Source organism: Epinephelus moara, chromosome 20 (genome assembly GCF_006386435.1).
Source record: "Epinephelus moara isolate mb chromosome 20, YSFRI_EMoa_1.0, whole genome shotgun sequence".
Classification (NCBI taxonomy): domain Eukaryota; kingdom Metazoa; phylum Chordata; class Actinopteri; order Perciformes; family Serranidae; genus Epinephelus; species Epinephelus moara.
This window is the reverse complement of record NC_065525.1, coordinates 13,215,805-13,241,415: the sequence shown is the minus strand read 5'-3', so window position 1 is coordinate 13,241,415 and position 25,611 is coordinate 13,215,805. Positions and strand designations below refer to the sequence as shown.

The window sequence follows — 25,611 nt, the reverse complement described above, 5'->3', positions numbered from 1 at the left end:
TTCCACAGTAGCTCAGAACAGACAAACCAAAACACTGACTCTAAAAAGGCCCTTTAATATTTTAGCACCAGCCATTATAGTTCTCCTATATGTGAGATGTGTCAGTTCTGCATCCTCACCATTAGATGCCATTAAATCCTGCACACTGGACCTTCAAGTAAAAGTACAGAAGTATTATCAGCAAAATGTACTCAAAATTCACTGTGCAGCAGAATGGCTCCTGTCCTTTTTACCTTAGTCTATACATTATTGGATAATTATTGTAAATCCAATAACATGTACGAAGCATTTCAATGTCATAGCTGGTCGAGGTGGAACTAATCTTAAACATTCTTATCTACTGTTTGGTGGTTTCAGCAATCAGAACCATCATACTATATTCTACAAGCTCATCATATTGGGTTTCTGGGATTCTAATCTGTTAAATATAGGGCTGATAATAATTCTTTCTATTATCAATTAATCTGATTTATAAAATGATGTTAAGTGCATATCATTATTTAACATTTCAGCTCTAGTAAAGAAACCAGTAACTGTGGCTGTCAAATATATGTAGTGGAGTGAAGAAGCTTGGAGAGATTGAATCCTTTCATGCTTCTTTTCATAAAGAGTCGACACGGCAAACAACCAGTTTCCTTCTGTGAGTTTATTACAGGACAACCAGCAAACATTATCACCTCTGTTTCTGACCTGATATCTCGATCCTGGGACCAGATTATCTAAATGTTCATCTTTCGATATAATTCAATACAACCCTTCAGAACAGAGCACACACACACACACACACACACACACACACACACACACACACACACACAAACACCTAGTTTTATGATTAGTGTGAGGAGTGCACACATGCAGCCTCATGAGGAAGTCTCACCACCCATCTGCATCTTTACTGAGACAGTCCTTCTACAGCCACCAGGGCTTGTGAAAAGCTGCATGTGGAATAAAATGGAAAGTGTATACTGCCTCCTGGTGGCTGCACAGAATACTAACTCCTAAAATCAATAACATGTAGTAAGCACCACAGCATTGTTGAGCAAGGATTGAAGAAATAGCGGACCTCCCCAGTGGATTCATCTACACATATATTATATGAAGTCAAATCTGCCAGCAGTGAACAGTGAAATAACACCAATATTATGGAAGTGTTCGACTGTAAGGTGAAGTAGTTGTTGCAGCACAGTGAACTCATTCTTCGAGGCACACAGCAGATGGGTGAGTGAGGAAAGACTGAAATCCACACAGAAAAAAATATACATCTCTAATAGCAAAGCACATAGCGGTTCTTTGGTAGCTCCCCATCACTTTCACTGCAAACCAAATCTCAGCACATAGCTTACTGTTCTCATATTATAATCATGCATACTATAACCATATTGTGATTATTCAAGGAGAGGGCAGCACCATCAAGGGAGAGTACAAATGAAACATATTCTCCTAACTACTCAACCAGAAGCAAATCTCTAAGTGTTTCTCATCATTTCTTGATAGTTCTTAAAGGTCCAGTGTGCAGGATTTAGGGGCATCTATCGGCAGGAATGGTAGCATAATTATAACTTTGTTGTTATTAGTTTCTAATCACTTGAATATAAGAATTGCTTTGTTTTCGTTACCATGCAATGAGCCATTTATATCTACATACGGAGTGGGTCCCCACGAAGTCCGCCATGTTGTCCTACAGTAGCCAAGAATGAACAAACCAAACACTAACTTTAGATGGGGCCATTCGCATTTATGAGCATTTGTGCTGGCTGCTGTAGTTCTTCTACAAACTTGGCGCACACGAGAAGTCTCAGTTGGTTGCAATTTGCAACATCACCACTAGATGCCGCTAAATCCTACACACTGGACCTGTAAATGCCAGTTCAGACAATAAAGTTAATTTAGCACAATAACAGATAATAAACCCATTATTGTAGAACATTTATAAATAAATATGTAAAATACTCCACTGTCAGTGTCTTCAGGATGTGAATTCTTTCCACTGTCAATACTGACTGAGTACCAAACTCACCTGGCACCATACTATAACTGAGAATACAGACTGCAGTATTAGTTAAAGGATTACATCACAAACTTTTTTAGCCCATTTGATGGAGTTACAGACATAATTAATGATTTTCTAAATTCAAAGCTGCAATAATTGTCTTTCTTTTCTAAACACAACATAATAGGGACAGTTTAGCACAAAATCAGAACATCTTTTCCTATTACCCATAGTGCTATTTATCAGTCTAGATTGTTTTGGTGTGAGTTGCTGAGTGTTAGAGATATCACCCGTAGAGATGTCTGCCTTCTCTCCAATATAATGGTACTAAATGCCACCCAGCTTGTGATGTTCAAAGCGCCAAAAAATACATTTGAAAAACTCAACAGCAATGTCTCTTTCCAGAAATCATGACCTGGTTATTCAAGATAACCCACAATTGTTAGCAGTTTCATGTAGCAACTATTTTCCTTCTGCCAAACTACACCTGTCAACTGTATCCCCACGCAGAAGGATGTGTGTATAGACAAAAGCCTTGTGCTCGTGACAGCGCGAGATGTAAACATTAATGGCGTCCTCATCAGCTGAGCTGTAATGTTAGCTAGCTCAGTGGTGCTAGGTGAGCTAGCAGTAGTTGCACGCTTCCTTCTGTGCGGTGATACAGTTGACTGGTGTAGTTCCGTAGAAAAGAAAATAGCTCCTACATGAAACTGCTCACATCAAGGTCTGTGGATTATCTTGAGTAACCGCATCATGATTTCCAGAGAAACTGGATTATTTACACATCCAGCCCTCACAGAGTAACATTATCATTTATTTGGAGCTGTGTTTCTGTGCACCTGATGTCCTTAATTTACTTTCTTTTTAGCTCTGCTTTTCATCTCCACCAACTCCTTAGGGAAGTATCTGGCCCTTCAGTTGCTAAATGCTCCATTATGTTAAACTGCTAGTCTCTAATTGTGTGTCTGCTGTTTGGTAGCACACAGTGGGTTTATCAGAGATTTCTTTTTACTGAAAACAGCTGACTTCAGGCTGATATTTGAGTGGTGAAAGTCGAATCAAAACTGCAAAGCTGCAGGAACAGAAAACCAAAACAATGAGCTAAAAGGTGCTAAAATACTCTGCAGAGCTGGGGAGAACTGCACTGTTGGGTGATAATTACTGGTGGTTTCATTACTACGAGCCAACCCCTATTCTGATTAAAGACACTTCGAAGACTAACTTTTATTTACATATATTTTTTGCTTTTTGTCTTAAAGACTAATATTTGCACTCTGTATATTTGCACTCTTCCTCTTTTGTACTGAAACTTTCCACAGCAGTTCCCTTTGAGATAAATAAAGTTTTGTCCTCTGCTGAATCCTGAGCACTACCTGTAGCTTATCACAAAGAAATCTTAGCAAACACCCTCCTGAAAGAGTCCTACTCCTGCCAAAACAAGGATGATTTTGTCAAGTATTCTGTCTGTTTATGAACCTGCCCATAATATAAAACACTTTGTCCTGTCTGTCCTTTACTTTTGTAAATACTGACTGTACATACTGTAGCCATAGTGATTTTACAAGAGCTCTTCGGTTTTCCCTCATTAAATCTGAGCAAAGCCTGTGAAAACCTCCATTATCATAACATTATCTTTTTTAAAGAGCATCTACTCTGCAAACATAACCAATACATTCCATCTGCTGTCTAATATTGGAAAAAAAAGCAAAACACTTTTTAGCTGCTGCTGTTTCAATTGCACTTGCAGTATATACTGTATGTAGTATGAGTGCATATCAAAGGGTGTGCATTGCAGAGGCACCTTGTTAATTAGTGAGAGCAGCAGAAACACTAGACAAGTGTACGGGGTGAATATTGGTACGTGCACAGCAGTATACATTGTGGGCCCTTCTGGAGATTGGAGACTCGTCTTCTCCTCTGCCGGTCCACACAACACTGAGGTTGGTACTTCTAGTTGTAGCAGCCCAGCACAGGACAACATGAAGCATCAGTGCTTTGAAATGCAATCAAGACTCTTTAGAATGCAGTTTCTGGAAGAAAAGAAAGAGAAGTCATCACACTGATGAAGGAGAACACCAAAATGCTAAGTAATGAAATCTGTGGTGGAGGGTTAACCTGCTCTCTCAAGGCCTGCCTGGATGTGAACTCAATATGCTCTCTCTTTTTACGGATCCAGTCCGGTTCATCGGGGATCAGCACCGACAAAATCACCTTAACCAAGATCAGCACATGCTGCAAACACACACACACACACACAGGTCAAAATGTCAGGCTGTAATTATTCTTAATGTGACTCTCACTGACAACCTCTGTGTCCTCCCTCTTACCTCCACCAAAACAGCCATCAGCAGAATGTTTGTGCTGCTCCACTCGCCCTCCTGAGACAGCCTTTGTATCCATGGTGACAGCAGCAGTAGCCAGCAGTTGGACACGACAGAGACAAAACTCAGGACCTCGAAAGCAATCTGAAACACAAGACAATGACATGAGCTGTTCTCGCGTAGCTGAGTGTGACATACTGGGCGCCTCTCATTTCTATTGTGTGTTGTGTTTTCTGCTGACCCGCCACACGCCCATGTTAGAAACAGGAGAGCAGAAGGGTTTCCGGAAGAGTTTGCACATCTTGTAAGCATCCGATCGGATCTCTGTTAGGTTATTGATGAGCAGCAGCACGGCCGTCAGGGGATACACGCAGGAGAAAAGACTCAAATACCCAAACTGCACCAGGAGCTCAATGTACTCTGCAAACAAGCCCTGTGGTGAAACAAGAAGCTGTGTCAGACGCTGCCAGAGTGTTTTCTAATCCCTTTTTTGGCGTGAATACTGTACACTCACTGGGAAAGCAGGCAGGGTGCCTTGATTCCTAAATTTGTCCTCATCTGGGTCGTCCTCACTCTCTGTCCTCTTGGGGGCGCTGATGAAGCGGTCCACCAGGAAGGGTATGACCACCTCTGTCACCTGGTTCACCAGCTGGGTCACTATCAGTAAAGATGCTAGGCGCTTTAGACAGACAAAAAGAATATGTGAATTTATTGTCATTCATGAAGGTTTTTTATTTCATTCACTGCCCCCCCCCTCCACATTTTAACTTTGCACTCATTCTGAAAGGCTTTTCTTTGATATTACACCTGAAGATCTGAGTACTGCTCTATTCTAGTTCCACACCTCTGAATTGCTGCCCATGTCTCAAGCAACCTGAATACACCTGATGTTCTGCTCGCAGACAGCTGTTTCCACTCACAGGAGTAACAATTGACTAATCAAAGCTTAGGCATGGTTATAAGTGGGAATGTCATCTTCAGACACAGCTAGCTGGCTACCTAGCTACATTTACGAAAAATATAGCAACTTTGAACCAACTGTAAAAGTTGAGGTAAGCCAACTTATGAAAAAATGATTACTCGCAAATCAATAGATTTCTTAGATGTAGGTGGAAAAAAAATGTTGGAGGTGAGGCCCATTCATTTTTATTAAAGTTGCTCCGTGGCGCATGAAACAAAAAAAACTTTGACTTCCCAGGTGTAAAATTATCTAGATCTTCCACATCACTGGGCCCATAGAGCAGGCACATTAGAGTCTTCACCAGTCGAGTGGCTAACTTCTAGTTTAGCACTCCACTAACCTTAATGGGGAAATTTATTTTAACACGCGGCTCTTCTAGACTTACGAAATGTTATCGGACCAAATGGATCAAATCCATGTAGTGAAATGAATCATTTGTGGGGGGTGTGACCCTCATAAAAATGTATCCATTGATTTACAGATGTCTCTTTCCCAAAGTAAGTCTATGGGCAAAGTAATTTGGGCCCAATGACATCACGAGGGACCCCAATTTTGTAGTTACACACTTCGGCCACTATGTCAAATTAGCCTCAAAGTCCGGCTCACTTCCTGGGGGCCTGACATGAACACGATGGCAAGCTAAATGGATGAAGTGAAACCAAATGGCAATTCAGTCTATTAATTAAGCTTGTACTGCTCAGCTTCTGAAGGAGGAAATAACCCTGATGACCTCAGCCTGTGTTAAGAAACCTTACATTTTTAACAGAAAGCCTGTGTTGCAAACTAGGTTGGAGGAGTTCTCTTAAGTTGCATAATGAGAATTGTAGGATTCAGCAATTTTTTGTATCTTGTACAAGCAGCAACCTCCATTTTGGTCTCTGTAGCTAATTTCAACATTCCTGACAACTGTACGGGGGTGACTTTTTATATAACTCATCTACATTTTTATTAAGGCTTAAAGTTGCACATATTTAGGGGCGTGGCCATTTGTATGACAGGCATCACCACAGTCTATGAGTCAGAATCACCCCTTGCTCCTTCACAGGTCCAGTCTCCAAATATGGTGACTTCTGGCCCAAAAACACCAAGATAATGATGGTCAAAAGGCCATACTCGTGGCTTCATAATGGCAGTCCACAAACCAGTTGGTAACATGGCTACCTACTTACATTATTTTACAGAGTCTATGATCTTGACCCACATCAATTATAAAGATCAGGACATCTCGGCCTCTGCTACATTGATTTATTCCTTGACCTTTTTTTTTTTTTTTTTTTTTTTTTTTTAAATCAAGTTTCCGCAATTATGGAAGCGCATTGCTAAATCACTAGAGTATCTGCTAAAAGACACACGGCTTTACTGAGACTAGTGGAAGATTTGTAGAGCTCAGCTGTTACCTTACGGAGCAAAGGCACATCCTGCTTGAAGAAGGCGATGTGGAAGAGCACTGCAAAGTAGTTGAAGAAGGTGAACTGAGAGAGGAGAGACAAGAGGCTGGTTAGAGAGCCTGCTGGGTTAAGATGATGTGAGGGCTAATGTTTGGAGAGGAGAGGAGGAACTAACCACTAAGACTTTGGCTGTCAGATGATTCTCATGGGAAGACTCTTCTCTGTGGTTCTCTAAGGGGAAATATAAGAGAAATGATTAGCTAATTAATCAGTAGTAAGACTGTATAAGCTGATCAAATTGTTTTTCTCTTTGTGTCCCAGTCTCCCTCCTGTAACCCTTTTCTTGAACCTGGCTTCATCTTTCCATCTCACTCACCAAATTCAGTCAGAGACAGTGCCACTGTCCTGTAAACAGTCGCTAGCACGTTTGTGTAGACGATGTGAAGCACTGAGGGCATGTAGATCAAAGTCTGAGACAGCAGGGAGTCCCAGTCTGTGTTTAGCTGTTGCACCTGGGCTTCCCCCCAGTAGAAACCAATCATACCCAGTATGACTAAACCTGCAGAGGGAGACGTGACAGGGCAGGAGACATGAGGATGGAGGCAGGGATGAGAAGAGTGTTTGCAATATTAAAGAGCAGAGTATTGCATCTGTCACATGTTAACACTCTTCAGTTGACATTAACTGATGTTTTATTGGTGAGCAGACCTTTGAAAAACATCACTGATACTTCTTTTACTTATAAATCAAACAATGAACATCACTGTATCTTTCAGCTCAGTCATATGCACTGATGAGTTCATTCAATTCACATTTAGAATTCATACTGTACCTAGAAACAGCCCCACCACTGGGACCGACACCAGTGCCATACGCAGGTCCCTCTTCCATTCAGGAAAGAGCGGCTCCACACGACCTGTCACAGGGTTCACCCCGAGGTCACCGTGGAAACCAGGTCGGGGCTCTGCAAAGCGCTCGGCAAGGTGCAGGGTCCCCCAACGGTAGGAAAGTGAGGAGCTCCGACGCTTCCACAGCTCCATAACAACTGTGGACCAGAGCATGCTAAAGACCGCCTGGATCATGTGACCGCCGACAGCTGGTCCTGAGTCATCTTCAAGATCTGTGGCTGGCGAGCCTGAGACTGACTCCTCGATCTCCTTCTGAACCTCACCTGTGATGGAAAAGAAGAGCTTAGTATCCATTTAGCTGTTTGCGCATTCTCAAAGTTAGAAATTTTCATGCTAACAATTTGCATGCTAACATGCTAAAACTTTTCCTAACACTCAATAATATGTATGTTAAAAATATAAATGTTACATTCTGCCTGTCTTTCCCTCCCTCCAGCCCAAGCAGTGACCTGCAGGGCTAAAAAAAATGAGGCCAACACCAAAGTACCAAAATCTGCAGTTCCTAAAATGGCCACTTGAGGCTGGCTCAAGAAACGAGTCAATCCCGATGTAAAAATGACCGACTTTACAGCAGAAATAAACATGTTCACAGCCTGGTACAAAAAAGAGTTTGGTCTCTATAGCTAATTTCAACATTAATGACAACTGTTCAGGCCCCATGATGCCTCACAGGAGGTTCAGGGGTCCCTTCTGGCTCTGAAAATCCCAGATGGCTACAGCCAAACTACTGAACTTCAGAATGCAAGTCCTCAAACCAATGGGTGACATCACGGTGGCTATGTCCATCATTTGCATACAGTCTGTGCTCCAACTACGTTCCCACCTCTTCAAACCCGTTTATTATCATTCTTTACCTGATGACCTCTGACTTTTCCGTCTGCCCTCATCAGTCCTTCAGTAACCTGTTTCCCTCCAGACCTTCCTAGCTTACTTGTTTCTACTTTCCCCCATCAGCCCGGCAGTATTTATGTATTTCCACTCATTCCCTGACGGATGGTTGAAGTTTCAATGTTGCGTTGTACTTCGCTTTCAAGCCACCTGTATCCTGAATCCTGAATCCTGAACCTGTAACCTAACCGGAATCTTTATCTGTCTGACTGTTTACCCGTGGACTCTGTCACCTCTGTGTAGACTTCTCTACCCATACCAGTAAGCTCATGTACTCTCATATAATCAGTTAGCCTTGAACTCTTTCTGTTTGCCTGGTCTGTCTGCATTTGGATCCCACTCAAAGCTGCCTCACACTCACCCCAATACAGTAACCATAGGCATGTTCACATGCTTTAACATGCTAACACTTGACAAAACAGCCTTTACTCTGTTACCACCCTCAGGCCAAGCTTTACATAACAGTGGGCAAAAGTGAGTTTTTTCTCCCAGGAGTAATGTAGGATGAGTGTGGAAGCCAAGAACAGCTGGATTACAAATATTTTATTCAATCAGTTCTCTCAAAATCATGGCTGAATTACCTCATTATCTTATGATAAGGGTTGTTAAAGTTTTCTGGTGATACAGAATAATTATTTTAAAAAGCAAAAGTTTTTTCACCAAGGTAGTTAAAGGATTAAATGAAATTATTGCAACAACCGTTCTTGGCTTTCCACTGATAAGATTAACAAGGCTTCTCTTTTTTTAATGAGAGATATAGCCTGTTAGGGCCATTAATATGGCAGACTTTTAGTACTGTTGCAATCCTCTCTTGTCTCTTTGTTATGTTTCGGTGTAAAACATCACACGTCAGCCAGTGAAAATCAGCATCAGAGTCATTTTAAGCTCAAACAGCTGCTTAATTTTGTAATAAGTATAATTTACATTTAAAAATGGCCTTGTGCAGCTTTAAGGTAAGAATAATGCTGCGTCTCACATCGGATTCTTCTGTACTATTTGCTATTTTGAGTGCATAAGCGTGTTCACACTGAGAAGTAAGGTAAAATGCAGTACACTGTAAGTACCTGGATGGTCCACTCATAATGGTCAAAAAAGTTGAGTGTACAGCATCAGACATTTCTCACCCTCAGTCATCCTCTACTGGGTTAATTCTGTAATAATTTGGTACTAATACTACTACCAATACTGACAATAGCTTGTTAGCTAGCTATGAGTGGCACATTTTATCATCTGGCACTGACGTTACATAAACTAATATAGGCATAAACTATATGGTCTTCACTGTAGAAGATTTTAGTATAGATTTGTGGTCAGATGCTTGATAAGTATGTTTATATCATGCTGTGCATGTAAATTCATTCTTAATAAAATGAATAAATAAATAAATAAATAAATGAATACATGAGAAGACAAGTGAGCAAACAAGTAGATATAGCAAGCATACATTTTGGCGGGTGACAATCATTTGTCAAATGTTGGCGAAAATGCTTCACCTGGTTGCAATTTGCGAGCAGAAGAAGAAAAGTTTCAAATTCTGTAACCATCATCTCCATTAAGAGCAGATCAGCCATGTTTGATTTGAGACCACACTGCACTGTCAAAATTTGTGCACTACACTAGTAAGTACATATATATGCAGTGTATTACATGTGAGTGTACTTGAGACATAGCATAAGTTTCTGAGAAATGAATAAGTCTCAATTCTAATGGTAAAACGATGAAGGGCGGAATCATAAACGCCATAGACAGTATACATGGACAAAAATAAATGATAAATCCACACACCTACCTGAGAAGTATGTGATGGTCAGGCCCAGTAACGCTGGAGGGAGCAGAGACCAGGTGTAGAAATCGAGGAAGCTGAAGTAGAAAGCCACAGAGCTTCCGAAATACTCATTGACTGAATCTGGATAAAGCAGCAGACAGGTGTCTGGTGTCAGTGCATCATGCCTCAGTTGTTTTACAGACAGGAAATAGAAACTGTCAACCACAAAGTTAGCTATTATGAATTATAATATATTTATATATACCTGCATCAGGTTCTGCAAGTGCGTGTGCATACAATGTAAAACCGAAATTGATCTTTAAAAAATCAAGGGATCTTTAGCCTATAAGTAAACATAACTTAAGATAAATAGTTACGTTTACTCACATTTTTTATTGGTTTCCTAGATTTTAGGATCAACTTGTCAGATTTTACAGTGTACAAGCAGTCATGAGGTAGTGTGTGTGCGTGTGTGTGTGTGTGTGTGTGTGTGTGTGTGTGTTGTATTTCCACCCACCCAGTGGCTGAGCCAGCTGATTCCCAGTGTACCAGGCTTCACTGAGACTCTTCAGTTTGTCCGCGTTGTGGAGGGGATACGTGTCCACAATAACACCAGCTGACCCGAGCTTCTGCCCTGCAACAACGTTTAGTTTCACACACATGACATCAAAACAACCCTTGCAAACTAGAATGGCATGAGAACATGGGTTAAAGAGGGACAGAACTGATCCACATATGTACAGTTACACACACACATACAGTACGTCACACACACTCAGGCTGATGCTGACCGAGGCAATTTCTTGATTGAATGTGAGGAGAGAATAGCTGAGGTCAGCGAGTCATGGACAGCCCACACATAATACATCTGGATACTGTCTGAATGTGAAGACAGCAGTCAACAACAAATATTTACATCATGGCTGTCAATATGTCCAAAAAACAGAATCATAACTGATGATTAGATTAGTCTAAAGACTGAATAGGACACTACAATGTGGTGACATGATGCACTGCAAGAATGGAGCACAAGAGATCACAAGTTGTTGTTTGTGTGCGCGTGTTTGTCCTGAGGCATTCATTGTAATGATCAAATCAAGTGACAAACGGAAAAAACCAAAATCCTCCCAATAAAGTATTTATCTCAGAGGAAATCTTTCCAGTGTGTGTGACACAGCGAGAGCACTCACAGATGTTGTCACGGTTTTGCAGTGCGAAGCTGTCAGGCATGCCGGGTATTCTCAAGTCTCTCTGCGCCCGCAGACCATCCAGCTCATACTTCACCATGTGCTGCCGCTCCGCCAGGGTGAGGAACACCTCCATGTTGTCTGTCACACACATGAAGAGACGTAGATGGATAAAGCCGATGATGCATGAACACAAACACGCACACAAATGAAAGATTCACTTTTAAAAGGGACAAGACCAAGAGTCTGCAGCCATCATCAGCATGCTAACATCAGCATACTAACAATGGCAATTATAACACACAGATTTTGAGTGTGTATTGTACATGCTACCATGTTACTGTACCATCTACATTTAGCATGGTAGCATGTTAACACGCACTAAACACAATGTAGGCTACAGCTAAGGCTAATAAGTATGTCATAGTTTTGCAGGTGTTTGTTCAGAAACCAACTCAAGGGCAACTCAGCAGCGCACAAGAGGTGAACTGACACCTCTCCAGCTACCAGTCCACGCTCCATACTTTGTCCGTATGAGGACTTGAACCAGCAACCCATCAGTTCCCAAACCAAGTCCTTATGGACTGAGCCACTGACTTAAAAGTGCTCCATTCACAAAGAATGGTACCTTTGCTCTGATAGAACCAACCTCAGCTTGGACCAGATCATGCAACTAAAACAGCTGTGTCTTGCACCACCATTCAACACCTTAAAACCTCTGTAGGTTTACCCTAAAGAAGTTGTTCCCAGTCATTTTCCTTGCTATCCAGCTATTCATGATGCTGTCACTGTAGAGAGTCAGTTCACAATGACAGCATCATGAACTGATGACTGACACATGTCACCATAGCAATGGCGCAGCCACAAGATGGCGGCATACACAAATCGCTCGCCGAATTCGTCTTTAGCCATTCCCATACACTCGGACATTCTCTGCATTGAAGTTCATTGAAATGCATTACAGAAAGTCAGTTTGTTCGGTTTTATGAGCTTTTTCTGAGATTTGAAGTTTAAAAATGGCCAAACGGTGTGCATGGGGTACATGCAACTCCGACACAAGGTATCCTAAGAGGCTGGGTGACGGGGTATATTTTTTACCCTTTCCTAAACCACATCTCAACCGAGAAAAGTGTCTCCTTTGGAGGTAGGTATGGTAAGTCAACATTGTGTTTGAGGCAACATATTGTCACTTTGCTGGAAAGAAATATAAAGTTATCTTTAACATCTCTAGCTAACGTTAGCTAAAGTTAGCCTAACGTTAGCTCCTAGCTGCGTTGTTCATCATGTCACCTTGTTTGCTGGGAGTTCATTAGCCTATTTTTTTCTAGTTTTGTACTTTGGTGATCGTACATCATTGTTAGCTGTTGTCCAAAGGGCTCTAGTTAAGCTAACGTTAACTTCTGGAGCTTAGCTTCATTAACTTATCTGTAATGGCAGAGATAACAAAGGTTGGCAAACGTTATGCTGAATGATTCAGTGTAAATACTGTAGCACCAAACTAACGGAGAGACACTCTTGGTAAAGATGGTAAAAAGGCCGTTATCCTTTTCTCATATTCTGAGCCAAAAACCTTAACTTCAGTGGCACTTTAACTTGTTGTCTTTGATGGCGACGGCAACGAGATGTGGTTCACAAGCGTACACTGTGACCAGTAAATTTTGGCTTGTAATTTAAGCTTTTCATCGACTTTCTCAACAATAAAATGATGAATATATCCCTCCAATGCGTAGTTTAGGCCCTTTTGGTTACTTCTCAATGACATCTGACCGTTATGTCCCCAAAATTGCGAAATGCCGTGTACTGTGATACCTGCCATAGCGCCGGTCACTGAATGTTGATATTTTGTCTGAGTGAGTAGATGGGGGTGTGGCTTAGCCATAGGTCAATTATGGCAACATAAAAAAACATAACAATAAAAGCAAAATACAACTGATAAACTGCACAATTAATCCAAATAATGAATGCAATAAGTGCAGGAAGTTTGTGTAAAATCAGTGATTTAGATACATTTTGAGCAGATTTCCTTTGAATATTGCATCAGAAATAGGTTTTCTTGAAATTTTTAAGAACTTTTAATACGATTCTCTGTCTGCATCATGGAGTGATGGGAAGGTTACCTTTGAATGCAATAGGTTACAGATTACAAGTTACCCTGTTAAAAATGTAATAATGCAGTAATAGTAAGTAATGTAACTTTTAATTACTTCATCAAAGTAATGTAACTTATTACATTTGATTACTTTTTGATTACTTTTCAAACAGATGTTTTGAACTGGGCAAAAAGGCTGAAAAAATGTCTGGAAATAGGATAGATAGGATACTTAACCCTAACCCTAACTTACACCGCTACTCCCTCCCTTGTTTTTTGATTTCCAACCCTTAATGGCCCTCCCCCTCCCTCTCTCCTAACCCTTTTCTGCATAACCCTTTTTGCACTCCTTTTTGTTTATTTTTTATTAAATTAGGCTTACAAATAATTCTATCATGATTTTTCATTGAGAGTGGTATATAGACCTTTAATGGAGGACTGAATATTTTATGACAAATTGCCTGTTGCCCGTGCTAAGTAAACACTCTCAGTGTATTACTTTTAGTCCCCTGACCCTAACCACTCAACAACTCAAAAAACCCCAATGATTTTTTAATGGAGTCTGGGACTGGGTCACAGAATTTGGTGTTACATCTGGTATTCCTGCATGGCGGAAAGATGCAAAGCAACAGAATGAATATTATATTCTACATATAAGCTTTTTACCAAAAAGAATACACTCCTATGTTACACCTTTGTAATTGAATTACATGTAACTGGTTACTCCCTAACACTGGCTTATTTTTTAATCAACAATCATACTTATAGTAATAGGCTTCTTTTTTTACTGACACAGCATGTTCTTCTCCCTGCTGCTTGGCCATTGTTCTATTAACTTTTTGAATGTTTTAACTGCGTATTTTTCTAATGCAGAATAAAAGACTGTTTAGCAGAGAGGCTCTGTGAATATAACTTTACTGCGCCCTTATCCCATGAGATTTTCTTTAAAGTATATACCTTCAGTAATAATATAAACTTTAAAAATAACTTTGAGTTTTTTTCACATGAATGAATGAAATGCTGAGATATAAGCCTACTGTATATTTTTAAGGAAAAATTTTCTTACATCCCTTGAAATCAAGAAAGGCTCAGGACCTCCTGTGAAGCTTTTTTTTTTACCCTAAATGGGGTTGGGATCCCCAGGTTAGGAACCAGTGCCCTAAAGACAGGAACTCAGTAGATTTGTGTGCAGGGATGCGTTTACACAGAAACACACTTCAGACACTGAGTGTTATATCATCACAGTTTTTGATCATGAGCTAACTTTGAGACAATGCATTGCATTTTTTTGGATAATCCAATGTTTTTTATTTTTAAGATTTATTTAATTTAAGAAGCGGAAGAATACGCTTAATTAAATAACCAAAGTGGACTTACATAATTTGCCCTGGACAGTCGCAATGGAAAAACCCAGCACAACTGAACTTTTGTGTAATTGCCAGACTGCTTGTTCATGACGAAAGCTTTAGTTTTATGGCTTGGAAACAGGAAGCTACTATTAGATCAGAGGGACAAAATAAAATGATAGCCCTTTACAGGCTGACAGAATGAGTGTGCAACATTTCATCCCAAACAGATACAGACTTTTTATCAGATGGAAATCTGAGCACCTGGTAAAGTAAACAGACAGTAAAACTTAACTTGGCGCCCTTTTAATTTGACACCATGTTTGATTATGTTTTAAATATATTACAGAACTAACATACACCTCCTCTTATGATAATGGTTTCAACTTGTAAAGTACCTGAATCTTTAAAGTTGTCTCTGTCGTGGTAGGAGAAGGCCTCCACCTCCCCAGTGTGGTAAGTCTTACACAGACCCAACTCTTCAGTGACCTTAAGTAATGTACAGCGTGGGGCAGCGACCACAATGATGTCACTACTGGCATCTTCGCCCGGGTGGGCCAGTAATTCAGCACCTGGAGTGAAACAGTGGAGCAAAGAGGGAGCACTGAAACTCTTGTTTTGTCATTTGTAACCAAAAGGGAAGAAATTAAGGATCCCTTCATGGTCAGTATGGAGAGGAGGAATAATTACAGCAACCAAACAGAATTTAAATGTTCATATGGGAATGGGAGTATTGTTTTAAAACAGACTTGAAAAATATAACTACCCTTAAAACACTGATCTGATCACACAGAAAGAAACCTTTTTTTTATATTATCCTAAAATAGAGGCAATAACCTCATGATGGCAGCTGTTAAAGGTTCCTGGGAAATTAAAGCTACAGTTGGTAACTCTTAGAAATATAACTTTCACTGTCACCATAATCTGAAAGACACGAGACAGATAATCTGTGAAAAATATCACGTCTACTACTGCCTTTAATGGTATTCACTAAAATCGGCACAGTCAGCAACAACCAATCAGAACCAAGGAATCTCAAACGCACCTGTCATTCATGTCAATCCCTCCAAGAACTGCGGTGAAACTAGGCAGCATTTATCAAAAATGAAACAAGACTCTGTTACTGCATTGCATATTTCTCACCTCAGATGTTTTCAGAAACATATTTTAGTGTACTGTTTAGCTGTAAAACAAGAAAGTTGGTCCAGCTTTTGGGCAGTGCTTAGTTTTGGCTCAACCGTTTTCGACATGATGGCAAGGTCACAAACTTTCTCATTTTACAACTAAACAGTACACTAAAATTTGATCAGCGTTGCCTAGTTTGACAGTGAGAGTGATTGACAGATGTGTTTGAGACTCCTCGGCTCTGAGGATGGGCTGTTTTCGTTCGTGTACATTAAGGCCATTAGAAATGCTTCACGGCAGTAGAATACGCAGGGGGGGTAATTTTTTTCACAGATTGTCTGTCTCATTTAGTGCTGTGTGATTATAGTGACAGTTCCAGCAAATATGAAAAAGCTGTTTTATTTAATTTACCATCTACAGCTGTGAGGAGTTCTGTTTATTTTCCTTTAAGTAACTTTAAAGGAAAATTTCAGTATTATTCTGTAATGCTGCATTTGCACTCACTGGCCTACCTCCATTGTATAGATTCTAAAACATGCTATATATAACTGCAGATGAAGGTAGTTTGTAATAAAACAGCTAGCTTGGTTAGTGGACTGGTTGCCCTGGAGGGAGATCCCTATGCTGTTGGGTAAAATAGCTAATCCAGGGAGGTAATTTCTAAATTCATAATTTATGTAACGTTGATGTTTTTGGAAAGCTTTAGGAGTCTTGCCTGGCTTGCCCTGATATAGCCTGTGTTGTGTTGCTGGAATCACATTTCCTGCAACAACAGAGGTCGTGGGTGCATGATAGCATGACTCAGAGTCAGAAAAGCCACAAATATGAGCACAAGATCCAGGTTGAAAAAAACTGATACGTCCTTCTAAGGTTTGTTAAAATAATTTCGAACTGCTCATATATAGAGAATGACAAGGCTGGGCACATCACGTAGGGCGGGGACACCATCTTATGAGATATGTGTTCTGCTATCTCTGTTACCACACTGTATGCACGCAGTCCTAAAACAAGACATCTTATAATGTCTGGGTATGTGAGTGGAAGTAGTGCATCAGCTCCATTCTTGGGCTGCCAAGTCATATCAAACTATGTTGTTTATCATGATCAGTGCACTGCCTGACCACCGCAGCAGGCACAGGTAACACACGATCCTCACAAGATGGTGCCTCCGTCCAAAAAGTGACATCAACCTCACTAAACCCTTCTCTAAACAGCATGCTGTGTATTGCTTTATTCCAGCTCTATATTGCAATAACATGATGTTTACTCTGAGGCAAACACTCAAACCCCAAACTCCATGTTATAAGGACCGAGCCATTTCATCACATGGAAATATTCCAGATGTCTTGTTATATATTTGGTGTCTTTGGAAATGTTGGGATCTCTGCTACAATTTCAAAGTTCTGTGGGGCTGAACATGTTTCGCAGCACAGTATGGCTTTAATGATCATGGAGATGGATCTAGGCTACTCCTTCAGAGCTCCTCAGAGACCATAATGAGTAAAATAAAATGGCTGTTAGCTATAAATAATGGGCTACAAATTAATTATCCATTCACACATGAAAAAGTATTATAAATAGTGAAATAACAAGAACAAGTATGTTCCTGTTTTGATATGTTTTCAGTCCTAGTTAAATTCAGACCACCTCTGGTCTTCATTTACATGGACTCATTTAACTATAATTATCTTTATTGCCAACTGGCATGCACATGCAAATGCTACAGTGGTAAAATGTTTAAATGCTATAGACCTGCAGGCAATGACTCCTGTTTCACTATGAGAGAGTGAAAGGCCCATGAATGTTTGATGTGTATGTTTTTCTTTGCAAGGTTGCAATCAATGCACACAGATAAGCAGCTCCACAGGACTCTTGGAGCTTCACTGATATTCGAGCCCTCACCTCCATCTTTTTGAGGAGCTCCAATCACTCTGATGAGCCACCGTTTCGTCTCAGGGCGAACTTTCTCTCCGAGCTTCACCAGAACCAACGGCTCGACACGCTCTGAGAAACAGCACGGGCAACTAACTTTAGTCCAGCCTGGTCCTGTGGTGACAGCACTCAGTTTGCTCAGGCCCTTCCCAGCTGGAGTCTTCTCCTCCGGTTGCTGGGCTGTTTCACTGCTGCTGCCGCCACCTTCATCACCTCCCTCCTTACTCATGGTGAGACTGTGAAGAAATGTTGACAAAACAACGTCAGTCAACATCATAATCATCATTGTCTCCATTAGTCATCGTTGTCTCCATTATCTCCCAACTGGAGAGCTAAGAAGGTAGATCATCTGCAAAGAACTGCTCTTGGCTCGGTGAAACTGTACAAAGATTTGAGGTTTTCCTCCCTTGTTACACTTTTACTTGTTTTACGTTTTTAACCGTACTAGCATGAAATACCTCGACAACTATCTGATGGATTGTCATGAAATTTGGCACAGACATTCATGGTGCCCAGGGGATGAATTCTAATGACTTGAGTGATCTGATATTAGGCAGTAATTGTACATTGTAGGGAGGACGCATCCACCCAATACTCAAATGTACTCAAAATGTACCAACAATATACTGATAACATAAAGATTTTTTTTTGTTGTCTTTGCTACAAAAGGCAACTGCACAGCACCCTTTCGAAACAATCATTAGCAAATGTAATCATAATTATAGCTGCTGCACAGCGATGGGTCGGGTCCGGGCATTTTTAGGCAATTCTGAGCAACAAACAGAAGAATTGGAAGACATTTAGGAATTTAGCAACACAATCTGCCTTTTGCATCAGCTGAGGCTTGAACTCACAACCTGTGAGACTAAGAATCAATTTCTATCTCACTGAACTAATTAGTCAGTGACAATTCATGTGTAGCTTCACAAATTGACTAAGCCAGACGTGCAGGTTTAGCAGCCGTCCATGCATGGAAAAGCAGATTTCAAACCACTGTAAAAAATTCAGTTATTAAGACAAAAATCTGAAAATACACATATTGCATCTAGACAGCATGGAGATGTTGGTAATTTATTTTAACAATGATTGATTTGCTCCATAAGTGAAAAACTGATGTTTAAAATTGCCATTTTTACATTGACTCCAATTGTTCACATTAGAGCAAAATTCAAAATGCTGTCAAAAATTCAATTTTTGAGATAAAATTCTGAAATTTGCCACACATCATCTACTCATGACTCTAGAATTGTGTCATTTTTTCCTGAACATTGAAGATTTATTTAGCAAGAATTTGCATGTATATGTTTACAGTACCGTTTACAGTCAAACATTTTGATGCACTGTAGGCTCAATTTTTGATAAATCAAAAATCTGAGAAACATAGTTTTTGTAGGACAGTCTGACGATGCTCTGTAGCAAGTTTGGTGTCAATTGAGAGATAGGTTTAAGAAGTTTTACAGTTTTTGAAAAAAACAGAGTGATGAACTTAATAATTTTTAATAGGTTTAAATGTACAAAAGTTTCTTCAGTATTGGGGCTACAGTTTGATGAAAGTTGTGAAGTTGTAGCACATATGGTTGATTTGTTATGAATTTTCAAAGTTTTGAAATTTGGACGCTTGCTGTAGCGCCACCATCAGGACTATTGGCTTGAGTTTACAGCTGAGGCATTCTGGCATGAGACTGGACCTTTGTGCAAAGTTTGGTGAGTTTTTTACCCATGGGAAGTATGATTTCCTCGGAAGAAGAAGAAGAAAGAAGAAGAAGTATACCTAGGATTACAATAATAAATAAACTCAACAGTGAAGTCCCACTGAATTTCTGCATGTGATATGTGCAAGTGCTGTACCCTGGCAGAAGCTGTTGCTTCAATCTACGACTACATTTATAGGCACACTAACATTTGACTATTATCATGAATATGACAATATTCTGAATTTGATGAGGGTCATGTAAACAGCATATTATGTTTGGATATTATGAATTAGGCCTTTTTCTGATTGGGATATGATTATTCTGGTTTTAAAGCATTATTTGGACATGAATACAGTGCATTTGGAATATGCATCTGAACTGGGGTTTTTACCACAGTTTGCGTCACATAGTCTTGTCTGTTTATGGTCAGCTCTGTGCGTTGTCATGGATACGTTGTACACAAACCAACTTTCCATCAGTTTCACAGGGCTGATGTAGAGATGTATGGCCAAAAGAAAAGCCAACAATTCTGGTCAGAAGGAGAAACAAACTTACTTTTAAACAAGATGAAAGACTTGGATATCAGCAGGTTTTTGGATATGCGCAAAGATCACAACACTGATCTTTTCAAGAAGGTGACTGAAGGGATGAAAGAGGAAGGCTGTGTTCATACAGTCTAACAAGTCCTCCACTGGTAGGAAAAAAAATATCCAATTTTGATGCAAAGAAGCAAAATGACAAGCAGCTCCAGCCATTCCACTTCTGTATATTATGGCACAGTAATTGGAGTATGAACGGCTGTATGTAAATGGGGGTATTTGTGGAATATTCATTTAATTAGCCATTAAAAAACCCATTAGTAGAAAGATTGTCTCTTTCGGAATAAAGGCAAAAACAGAATATTTTGTGCATGTAAACGTAGTCGCTGTCAGACAATGTACTGTCTTTCTATTTTGTTACTTTCAAATGTATTAAGAAGTGAAGAACTAGAATGTTATATGAGTGTTATGTAGGATATAGCACCACCGATTCTGATTTTCTGTTTTGGTTAAATGTTACCATGTCATACAAAAGTCATAAAAATGTCATAAAACGTAACAGTGCGTGCACTTTTCCTGTGCAGCCCTTAATCATATGTTGGTTCCCTAAAATGGCACTCAGTCAGCTAAACCTGAGAATGTTGTTTTTGTTGATGCTTTGAAAATTCTAAAGTTTCTAAAACTGCGGCCCTAATCTGACTTAACAACTATCGCCACCAGCGGATTGCAGTTATCCTGTATATTATCTCAACACCTATGAGATGGATTGGCATTTCGTACAGGTACATTTGGTTATCAGATGTTAAATGCTAATGACTTTGTTGATACACTGACTTCTCCCCTAGTTTATGAGATGTCTCGACAACTACTGGATATCATTTGGTTCAGATATATTAACGTCCACCTCAGGGTGACTTATAACTTTAATGCTCCCATAATTTTTCATCTAGCAGCATCATCAGGTCAAAGTTTCCCTTCAGTCCAATACAGTTTGTGACTACATCCCTGCAAAACTTTCCATGAGCCTCAGATCCACTTTGTGTTAAGATCTAGTTAACAAATGTTAGAATGCCAACGATGGAGTTCATGGTAAACATTAAACCTTCTTAACACCAGCATATTAGCAATGTTAATGTGAGCATGTTAGCATACTAATGTTAATGTAGTCATAAGTTGGGTATACATGCAGATTAATAGTCATGAAGCCATAAATAAAGTCAGAATGTAGTTAGCTGTTAAAGGACTCTATTAATGTGCCACCAACCTTTGTAACCTCCTTTCTGAGATGCTGCAATAAACTTTTTATAATGCATCATTTACATGTTTGATTGCAGTCATGTCTTGACAGTTAAAATTTCCATTTCTCCTCTCTGCATTTGCATCACCAGCTATTACTTTATAACAATATTAGACTGGTTATGGAGCTCTTAGATTTGCATGTCGGATTGAACATGCAGCAGTTTCCAGTGATCTGCATACTGCACTCTGTCATTTACACTCTGGCTGTCCTTTCAGTTACTTCCTGCACCCCTCAGATATAAGTCAGCACTAAATGTTTTAGTTTCTCACAAGGAAACAGCAGTTACTTTGGCACTAAGAGCAGATAAGAGAATTTCCTCTGTTTTGACTGCATTGCTACAGAGCTTGAAGACACACTGACATTTAGACAAACTCATGGGAGACTGACAGAGACAGGAAGGCAGAACTGAAAGTGCAAACGTCCCTCCTATTGTGATTGAGTTGTTTAAACAGACAGTGACAGCGAGAGAGAGAGAGGGACATATAAGGTGAAAGAGGATGAGTCAGGAAATACGGCACCTGGCAGGGAGCGTTGATGAAGAGGTTCTGGTCTCTGGTCCTACAGCAGGGCCCCTCCAAACTCCTGTCTGAAAACATACACACACACACACACATGAACTTGAACACAACAACATCTATTCAGTTTTCCTGAAAAGAAACCAGGAACAACACACTCTCACTCTCTCACACACACACTCACCCAGCCTCAGTGTGAGGTTCCTCCCAGCTCTCCGGCTATGTGCATAATGTGTGTGTGTGTATGGCAGGAATGCGGAGGAACTTCCCAGGGACTGCAGGGTGTGGAGGGTTGTTTGGTTTTTATTCAGGCTCCTCCCTTCTGCCTGCTCTCTGCTTTACTGTTGCAGCTGCAGCCCAGGGTCCTACTGCACCACCCGCCTGTGTGTTAAACACACACACACACACACACACACACACACACATAGACCTAAAGATGCTCCAGGGCAACTACACTTTGGTTTTAAACCTCAGACAACCTGCTGCTTTAACTGTACTCAAACAATGAAGCAAATCCAATGTTTGACACTGAAACAAATTACACTGTACCACATACTACAGCATCAGTGGTTCCCAATATGAGGGCTGGAACCCTAAAATGGGTCCTGAGAGGAATGTCAGAGGTCATAAGATGATAAGCACAACATAAAAACAGATAAAATCTGCTTTACACAATTCAGAATTAGGTTTTCTGATCTTTGCCTACTTATTTTTTTCATTTCTCAAACATAAAATCTTTAAAAATATTCATATTAAAAGTGAGGTATTGTGCGAAATCTACTTTTTCATAGCTTTTCAACATAAATATGTGTCCACGGTGTGTTTAGAGACCCCAAAGTGTGAGAAAAGACAATCTTGTTTCTTTTTTTGCTGCTTCATCTATTATGAAACATGTGTAACCATGTGCGGCTCAGATTTGCTGTTGGCTATGATGTCCTACTGGATTTGTGCACCATCAAACCACCATTAACTCCACCTTGGTGACCACTGCCGCCCACGCTGATGTCATTGTGATTTCCTATTGTGAACGCTTAACTGAATTTATCTGTTTGCAACTAATGAACGTGTACATGAGCTCACGCACTTTGTTTCACAGTGTCAAAGAATTTACGGCACTCAGCATGCAGTGCAACTGGCAATTCAGACAAAACAGCTACTGGTACTGCTAAAGCCAATTCATACGAATATTCAAAGGAGTTTTATAAAAAAAAATCAGTACAGATTCAAACAGAAAAAATTCAAATGTTTTTATGTAAATTGTGCCCACCGGCTCTGAACAAGCAGGTTTGAACTCCAGCCACATTGGCAACCAGTATGAAACGACACAATACATTGAAGCATCCAACTTATCTTCAGAAATATCTGTGAGTGATTGATGATCACAAGAAATCATTAACAAAGCGTAAGACCACGAGCCAACAGCACCCATATCATACAGTACAGTAATTCAAAATTGTGAATTATGGAAGTGAACTAGTTAATTTTAATCTGTGTGAACTGAACTTTGAGCCAGTGCTCGTGAAACGTCAACGTGCATTACAGTGATCCCAGACCTGGTTACACGGTACGAGCAAAGCATGCTGCTGGTTCTGTTGTTGGATGCAAGAACCAGCAGAAAAGCCTGGTCATTGATTAGCTCAGGCCTGAAAGTTGACTCGACCAGCTGGGTAGTGTGTGTAAAGTTACACCGAGGCCAGTTTGACCATTATGATTCATAAATACACTTGGCATTACCGTACAGTCTGTTAGATACTCTGATACATGTCACCTTTGTCCCTTCTCAACAAATGCTTTCTTCTTTACCGGACTCTGTCAGTCATTTCTCAAAAAAACATGTGTAAAGAATAGTGGACAGAGCTTATGAATAAATACTGAGCAAACATTATGTGACAGAGACATATATAACAGTATTTACCTGAGCCTAACTTTAGGGAAATCTGTAATCTTGGCTGCCAGTGATCCAGATTCAGAATTAGATTCCTGTTGCAGTGTGTGTGGTTGTAAGGTGTTCTGCCTCGTGCCGCCATACCGTGCTGTGATTGACTAGTAGTAACCCTATCCATGACCTCTTTACCCTTACTATTACTGTGTCTGACCTCAACCGGTAGATGTAACAAATACTAGACAATCACAGCACAGTAGGGTGGGGCTAGGCAAAATACTCTTGAGAAAAAAAATTGTCTCTCTTTGAGTTCTTCTTGCATCAGACCAATATTCTTCCAAACTCCCAAAGGACAGTGTCTCAAAAAGTCCAACCTACAACATAGCTTCTTTATTTCCTTGGCCTATCCACGTCAACTGAAATGTCAAATGTTCAGGTACAGGCAAAAACCCTCCACACATGACCCCTACAAAGGGGTGTGTCTCATGGTGTGACATCACTTTGGTTGTGTGGGGACTCGCAACTCTTACAAATGTGTCAAGGATAAATCAAGCACTATACATTCATGCCACAGACAAGCCCTCAGGAACAGCATCAGACTTTAAAGCCAATTTGACACAGTGGCCAAACCTTGTCATTAAAACATCCAGGTCTGTCAGGTGATGCCAGGGGGCCCTTTTTCCCCATTGACTTACATTGTGAAAGAGACACCTGAAAATGGCAGATATTTTTTTGAGGTACAACTTCCTACATAGCTCTTATTTAAATCAAAGTTGTAAATTTCACCAATAGCCAGATCCAGTTATTTTACCACTGTGACTCATGAGAGCAAGCCCGAGACTGAGCACTTGGGAGGAGATGCTAGTGCGCCTGCTCTGTGCACCAAATGATAATTTTACACTTGGAAGTCAAACTTTTTTTTTGGCTTTATGCGTCACTGAGCAACTTTCATAAGAATGGGACCCCACCTCTGAGACTGTAGAGCATTGGAGAGACAGGCGTTAAGACAGAGTGTTTCAGACAGAAGGTCAATATAGGTGTATGCAGGCAGACAGTATGAGAAAAATAATAGAATATTTACCATGTCATGAGCCTAACATGTCTCCTTTAAAGTCTGAGAAGGGATAATCACTCTTTGTATGAACTGCTTAAAACTCAGACATGCACTGTGTCATTTGGATAACAAGAAGACCTCTGTTTGTATTTGAGTTTCTGGCCACGCTAGCAGCTCTGAGGCTGGACTAAGGAACACAAGTATTTTAAGATAAATGCTAACATCACTATGCTAACATGCTCAAAATGACTATGATGACATGCTAATATTTAGCAGGTAATGCTAACCAGAGCTATCATCTGATGTTAGCATGCTAACATTTGCAAATTAGTGGCAAACAAAGTATAACTAAGGCTGATGGGAATGTAATTGATTTAGCAAAGATGACATTATAAGCAAATGCATAGCACAAGGTGCATTGCAGACCTGGTGGTAGTGTTACATAAAAAGCCAGATAATTACCAAAGTTATCAGGATTAATTCTCTAGGCATCATGGACATCTGTACCAAATTTTATGGCATTCCATGAAGCTGTCAAGACATTTCACTAAACTTGAATTACCACCTCACAATTGTATACCTGCACGCACCAATCAAGTTTCTCTTACAATTCAAATTAATGTCTTTACAAACATGGATGCTCACCCCCGGCAGCACAGAAGATCAACAGAATCTGCTCAGTTTCAAGGTGAACACCCAAAATTAGATTCATCAATTCAGTATC

At 40.2% G+C, this 25,611-nt stretch overlaps 1 protein-coding gene across 1 annotated transcript; it reads right to left on the bottom strand.

The window, feature by feature from the left end:
• Positions 1-969: 969 nt before the first annotated feature.
• Positions 970-22,250, bottom strand: ano10b (anoctamin 10b). The gene is made up of 16 exons (XM_050073776.1): positions 22,136-22,250; positions 21,955-22,022; positions 17,874-18,139; positions 15,245-15,418; positions 11,415-11,552; positions 10,742-10,858; positions 10,249-10,365; positions 7,496-7,834; positions 7,040-7,222; positions 6,839-6,894; positions 6,673-6,747; positions 4,829-4,993; positions 4,556-4,747; positions 4,321-4,458; positions 4,109-4,225; positions 970-4,023 (listed from the first exon to the last, which is right to left on the bottom strand). Exons 3-16 carry the CDS (start codon positions 18,130-18,132, stop codon positions 4,000-4,002), a joined length of 2,094 nt encoding a protein of 697 aa, XP_049929733.1. The 5' UTR covers positions 18,133-18,139; positions 21,955-22,022; positions 22,136-22,250; the 3' UTR covers positions 970-3,999.
• Between the last annotated feature and the right edge of the window lie 3,361 nt (positions 22,251-25,611).